The sequence below is a fragment of the Hylobates moloch genome, unplaced genomic scaffold (genome assembly GCF_009828535.3).
Source record: "Hylobates moloch isolate HMO894 unplaced genomic scaffold, HMol_V3 SCAFFOLD_6, whole genome shotgun sequence".
NCBI lineage: Eukaryota > Metazoa > Chordata > Mammalia > Primates > Hylobatidae > Hylobates > Hylobates moloch.
Window position 1 is genome coordinate 88,237,076 of NW_026652281.1, and position 7,048 is coordinate 88,244,123.

At 39.9% G+C, this 7,048-nt stretch overlaps 1 protein-coding gene across 7 annotated transcripts in view; it reads right to left on the reverse strand.

Annotated features, from left to right (window-relative positions):
* The window catches only part of LOC116810818 (uncharacterized), a 55,387-nt gene that overhangs the window by 35,395 nt on the left and 12,944 nt on the right, over positions 1-7,048 (reverse strand). For 5 of the 7 annotated variants that reach the window (XR_009214097.1, XR_009214094.1, XR_009214099.1 and 2 more), the window contains exons 1-2: positions 3,981-4,101; positions 3,668-3,799 (exon numbers count right to left, since the gene is read on the reverse strand). Coding sequence is in view for 1 of the 7 variants with exons in the window: in XM_032755770.2 (XP_032611661.1) it covers positions 3,668-3,799 (132 nt within the window). In the remaining 6 variants the exon portion in view is untranslated. Of the gene's footprint in view, positions 1-3,667; positions 3,800-3,980; positions 4,102-7,048 lie in introns of those variants that run through there. The other 2 variants (XR_009214098.1, XM_032755770.2) reach the window with 1 other exon arrangement.

The following is a 7,048-nucleotide window of genomic DNA, read 5'->3' on the forward strand; positions in this document are numbered from 1 at the left end:
TGTGTGTGTGTGTGTGTGTGTGTGTGTGTGTGTGTGTGTGTGTAGATAGAAAGAGAAAAAAAATGTAGATACACACCAGCATTTTTATTCTTAAATCAGAGGATAACCAGGCTTTCTCACGCCCAAGTGAGTTTATATTTTAAATTCTTAGATGGCTGGTTTTTTTATTCTCAGATCTGCAGACAAAGGTCCAAAGGAAGAAGATTTTGTTGAAGACTGAAAAGAGAAATATACTTGGTGGACAGAGATAACTCCTTTCAGCATAGAGGTCAGGTAAGGGAATCACAGACTGACATTTACCCTTCACTCTGAACTCTCCCAGGCCTCAACAGCTCCTAATCTTTCCTTTCTTCATTCTCCCTCCTCCTCATTCACAGGCTCATCTCTTTCCCCAAGAAGACTCAAGAAAAAGTCCAAGATAAGAAATTCCATTTATAGGAAAAGGAAGGCACAGGTTAATTTGGTTTATCTCCTCCAACCTCAACAATGGATGTGAGTTCTAACAATTGCTTGTGGTCAGAACCAATCAAACTTTCCTTCCTCATTAGGTGACAAGGTTGCAGCATGAAGAGGATGCCATATTGTGGAACTGGGTGCCAAGGAGAAGACATTCGAAGGTGCGTGAACAGAGTGAAGGTGATGCAAGCAAGTGCAGAGGAGGTGGGGAGACTGGAGTGCTGGGCAAAGGGTCAGCAGAACCTAGCAAACATGAAAGACACAACACAAAACAAGCAGTTATGCAAATTAGGATAATAAGGGGGGAGTGGTCAAAGGTGTATTTCTCATGGCTCACCCAATGCAAACTCAGTCTTATGACCCTACATGACTGACTGCACCTGGCCTCTGCATCCCTTCAGACTCCTCCTCAAAAGGACTCCTCCTTATTGCCAGCCACACAAGCCTTCCTTCATTTCCTCTAACAGGACAGACTTGTTCCTGCCTCCCGGTCTTGGCATTCACTGTTTTTTTCTGCCATAGCTGGCTCCTTCCCAAACACCAAATCTCAGCCCAAACAACATCTCCTCTGAAAGGCCAGCCTTGATCACCTTTATAAAATACAGATCTGCTCCTGCCCATCACTTTCTATCTCATGACCCTACAATGTGCCCCTTCATGATAGCTCACACCAGCTAAAACCATCTTGTTTGTGCATTGCTCACTTGGCCCCTGCCTGTCTCTAGCTCTAGGAGGTCGGCTCCCTGTCACTGTCTGGTCTACTGTGTGGTATCACCCATGCCCAGCACCTGGCCTGGCACATTGTAGGAACTCAATGCAAACTTCTTGAGTGAAAGGAAAATGAAGAAACTCAGCCTTGGGAGAGAAAACAACCGTTAAATGATTATTTAATAAAAGAGTATTAATCTATTTTATATTAATTATTAATTTAGTTCATAAAATATTAATTGTCTTTACAATGAATGTGTCCTTAGTCACTGGTGTTTGCGCTTTGTGAATCTTCACATCCCATGGGGCCAGTAATGGGGGTGGGGGTGTAGTGTGGGAAGGGGGGCAGGGAACCAATCTGGCCTGCAGGGGTTACCTGCCCCACGGGTGCCTGCAGGCTCCGTGTGGTTTCAGTGGCATGGCACCCGGGTGGGAAGAGTGGCTCAGAATTGGTGGGGTATGGTGATAATAAAAAGCCAAACAACTTTTAGTTGACTATTGTTTTTTAATTCTACACAGATTATGGCCCCTTCATTACCTGCACCCTGTGAGAAGACTTTTCCCACATCTGTCCTACTCCCACCCTCGCACTCCACTGTTTTTTTCCCCTTCTTGAGTGAACACACGCACTAGAAGGGCAAGTGTCCTTGAAGGGAGGACCAGCTCCATGACAGCACACATGTCCTCCCAAACACAAACATACACAAACACGGAACAAATTAGAATCTATCCTGGATCCTGGGAACCCTTGCTCTCAGGCCACCAAAGCACCTTGATAATAAATTGTCCTGTGCCTGCTAACTCTGTCTCCACCTGTTCCTGGCAGAAATCTCTTCCCTCATTCCAGCCACTCTCTGGAGGGCAGGCAGAGTTCTATTTATCCATGTCCACAGGCCTTGCCAACCAATGGCTCATGGCTTCCCCACTTCCAGGAAAGCCACATGGCCTAGGATACAATAGAGTAGGGAATGAGTAGGAGGAGAACTGGTCTCTTTATCCCAGCAATATGGACCTTGTGATGGCAAGAGACCTAAAGACAGTCACATTTACTTCTCATCTCTACTCTGGCCCTTTCACACCTAACAGAGTATGGCAATTGGTACATGGATAGCACTGAGTGAGCTGAGTGACCCATGATTACTTCCTGCCATCAGACGTTTATGTTCTATCCCAGTAGGGTCCCCTAGTCACAATGAGGATCCAGTCTCTATGCTACCTCCATCTGATTTCTTCCTTGATGTCTACTCCTTTTATCTCACTAACAAATTTTGTATTATTACTTGTCATTTATTCAAAAGTATATATTTGTGAACAAAAAATAAAATTTCTCTTTTCATATGGTTCAGATTTGAATCCCACATATGTGATATCTGCAAGCAAGTTGCTCTGCTGGGGAGATTTGTGAAATTTCCTCACACTCAGGTTGTAAGCTACTTTGTGGTCCTCATCTCTTTTCACATGGACAAAACTCTTACAGAAAGTAAGAACTTTATTTTGCTGTAGAAAACCAGATGTAAGCCCATTGAAAGGAGAAACCTTGGCTATCTTTGTTATTATAATAAATCTAGTATGAAATTGGTGATTACAAAATATTAAATGAAAGGAAGACAGAGAAGGAGGGAAGAGGAAGGTAGGAAGGGAAGAGGGAGCTAGAGAAAAGGGGGCGGGAGGAGGAAAAGAAATTAAGTTGTCTTGAAACTCAACTGCTAGGACAGTTACTGTGAGTAAAGAGGAAATAACAGTTTATAGAAAAATATGTTTCTTATTTTGAAAAAAAAAGTTTGGAATAAAACAAAAAATATAATGACCCCTATTTTTTAGAATTATGAGGAGTTGGAGGAATCACTTAAATGTTTGTTAAGCATCACTACTTCTACTTATAAAGAGGAAAATTTTAACTGGAGTGATATTTGGGACTTAAAATGTCTGTGGTACCAATTTTAGCCATTTCTCATCCCAGAGCAGGAAGTTTGCATTGTTTATGACTGAATATTCAAGTATCTTTCCCCTACTAGGATTTACTGTAAGTTCGTGGTAGTGACAGGGGATTTAAATGAAAATTTTTAGGTCTTGGTCGGTAAAACGACCTGTGTCAGCCTAGAGAAAGAGGAAGAGAGGAGACAGGGTTGACCCAACGCTGGACAGAGGAGTCTGAAGATGTGCATGGGGAGAAAATAACTGAGCTCATGTGACCCAAAGTCAAGTGTACTCTGGGTTTAGGTCTCAGCTGCAGTATTTATTGGTCATGTGACTGTGAGGATCATTTCAGCTCCCTGAGCCTCAGTTTACTACTCATCTATAGAATGGAATTAATAACATTAAATGAGATGATGCACTGCAAGACATTTAGCTCAGAGCATGGCATGTATTACATATGCCATAACTGTTAGCTATTGTTATGATAATCTTTGTTATTATTATAGTCAAGATGCCTACTGCAAGACTAAATATATATCAAATGTTTTCTGTTGAGCATACAACTTGAGCATATTTTCCAACTTACCTTAGAGTTTCATGTAGCCACGTGGCTGGATTCTGAACAATGACTACTTCCAGACCTGACTTACAAAATCTCTCTCCATACTCTCTCATTTCCCTCATCTTCCAAGCAGATCCAACGGAGGACTTCAAAGTCCTAGAAGACGGCACAGTGACAAGACAGAAAGAATGTCATCCATGAATGACCATGTGGAGCCGACCCACTCCCTGCCCTGCTGTCCCACATTGCACAAGAATGTGACATAGAAACACAATTTCATTGCTCTTATGTCACGGAAATTTGAGGACTCTTCCTTATAGTAGCTAGTATTACTTACCCTAGCTAATGCCGAGGAAGACAAAAAAGTCTTTCAGATGCTTTGTAAGGACTAACCAGAAGACACACATAAACACAGCTTTGCTCAAACTCCTTTTTGTCACAAATCACTTCTTCAGGGCCTCAGAATGTGAATTCCAGCTGCTCTGTCAACCAATGTCTACAATCACTTTTGCTGTTGAGTGCAAAGTCTTCATTCATGAGGGTGCTCTCCAAACACATTCATTCCATGGTGTTCATTTCTTGGTATAGAAGCAGATGAGGAGCAGCACACTCCCTGGATCTGTATGCTACATTACCTGTATTAATAAGAATGCTAGGCTGCACTCATTCATTACCTACCAGCCTGCCAGACAAAATGATTCACCCTAGACTTACAGGTTGAAGTCGATTGAGTATCCTTTGAACTGGAGGGAGAGGCACTTCCATAAAGCGGTGAGAGTTTTATGGCAGAAAGTTCTATTAATGACCCCACTTCAGTGCTTATCAGGAGCAGGCCATATAATCCCTTCCCGGAATTACATGCTGGTCAGTTCAGATAAATAACACAGATCTCTGTCATTTATAATCCAAAATGTTAACAATTAATTTCCAAAATCAATCCTAAAGGGGGCTGGAAGCCTAAATTGCTAGGTCCAGGCAGACCCCACTCCATGAATTTCTCATGAGTCAAAATTTAAGCCTTGAAACTTGTAACTAACTGTTGTCAAGACACAGCTGACTTAGGCAATCAAGACAACAGTATTCAGCAGTAACCTAGGTGAAACATACTCTAAGTGTGAATTAATAAGTCGGCTGACACCAGGCCCCAGATGTTTCCCACTCTGGCAATATGCCCAAAGTGATGATAAGCAGATTTACATACTTAACTAATATGTTTATTTAAAAGAAATTTCCAAATCCAAAATAACATCCAGATTTCTTATTTGGCTGCAGATCAAAAGACATCCTATCAATAAAGACAGAATCCAGGATAAACCTTTTCAACATCTGCTTAAAACCAAACAACAGATTTGAGAGTTTTGGTAAAACTTAATTGCAGACAAATTTCACTGCCTCTTACATAAATATATATTTTCATGTCCCTGGAGTGGTTCTGACCTCATCAATTTTCGTGTTCACAATACACAACATTGTTCTTTTACCAGCACCAACAATTCCGCCTTTATGGAGAATTCCCGTCCCAAGGTTTTCTTTCAGACTGAAGGATAAACAGTCTTTCTCTCTGGCCAGGAAAAGTCGAACAAAAGTCAGGGGCATGTGCTAATGCTTGGAATGTTGTAGAAAAGAAAAATCGACCCCTCTACCAGTAAGATCTTTGTTTTTCTATAATTACTAGAAAGCATTTATTTGGTCTCCATCTCTGATAAATCTAGAAGGAGAATAGAGAAGTAGAGATGCTCCTTGAGTTTTACTTTTTTTTTCTTTTTGGTGGTGTTGATTCCCCAAGGGAGAGCATAGTAACTGGATCAAAGTCTTAACAGATCTGTGTGCTTGTGAAGGAGATGATAATAGGAGGGGTGTTGGCCATAGTAGCACTTATCCCTTTAGTGTGAATTAGTTCACTTTCTCCAGGTCTTAGCTATCTGAAATTGGACCATGATCCTTGGGCACTGAGACATTTTTTCTCCCATCTGGCCAGTGCTGCAATTGAGCTAAGGATTTGGTTCAGATACTCCTGTTGCCTGGGGATCTGTTTAATGTCAAGACCAATATTAGCTGGTTGACCCTGGGGTCGGGTGACTTAGAGAGTCAGAAGTCATCCATGTTTGCTGCTGCTCCACCCTTTGAACTTAGTCATGATAAACTCCTTGGGCCAATCCTGTTACAGCCAAAACAGCAAGAAAAGGGTGGTAGAAGCAATCAGAAAAATGCATACTAAGGCACCAGTGAGATACCATCCTCCTCTTCTCAACTGGCACACACTTTAAAACAGGGGTGTTCAGTCTTTTGGCTTCCCACGGCCACACTGGAAGAAGAATTGTCTTGGGCCACACATAAAATACACTAACACCAGTGACAACTGATGGGCAAAAAAAATCACAAAAAATTTCTTATAATGTTTTAAGAAAGTTTACAAATTTTTGTTGGGCCGCATTCAAAGCCATCCTGGGCCACATGCAGGACAAGCTTTCTTTAAAATATCCCATTTGAAGATAGTTCAGATTTCCCTAGTTATAGGTGATTTATCAAATAACTATATATGTATGAAATTAATAAATCAAAAGCCTTAAGATATTTCCAACCTTTGACCCAAAAATTGTTCTTCTAGGATGTATCTTAAAAAATAATTATGATTTGTGCACAAATTTAGCTATGAAAATGTAGTTTTACTTATGATATGACAAAAATATCACAAATGACCTAGGTGTCAAACAATAGAGACCAGTTAACTAAATGATGGTCCACAACTTACATAATTATTAAAAACATTTAGGCCATTTACATTTAATAAAACTCATACTGAGGGCATTTAGATTGTTTCTAATTTGGACTTTTATAAATAAAACTACTATGAAATTATTGTATAGTTTTTCTTTTTATAAATAGATGCTTTCATTTGTTTTGGGTAACCCTCCATGAGTAAAATAACTGGATTATATGGGAAATAAATGTTTAACTTTTTAAAGAACTACCAAACTTGTTTCCAAAGTGATTATATCATTTTACAACCCTGCAACAATGTATGAAAATTCTAGTTGCTCCACCTCCTTCTCAATACTTGGTTTTCCAATCATTTTAATTTTAGCCATTCTAGCAGGTGTGTAGTGATATGTCATTATCTTTTTAATTTACATTCCCCTAATAATTAAGAATGTGAGCATCTTTTCATGTGCTTATTCTCCATTCGGGTATTTTATTTTGTGAGTTGACTATTCAAATCTTCTTTTCATTTTTTATTAGGTCATCTGTCTTATTGAGTTGTAGGAGTTCTTCATATATTCTGGATATAAGCCCTTTGTCAGATGTTTTGCAAATATTTTCTCCCAACCTGTGGTTTTCATTTTCATTTTGTTTATAGTTTCTTTCTTTCTTTCTTTCTTTCTTTCTTTCTTTCTTTCTTTCTTT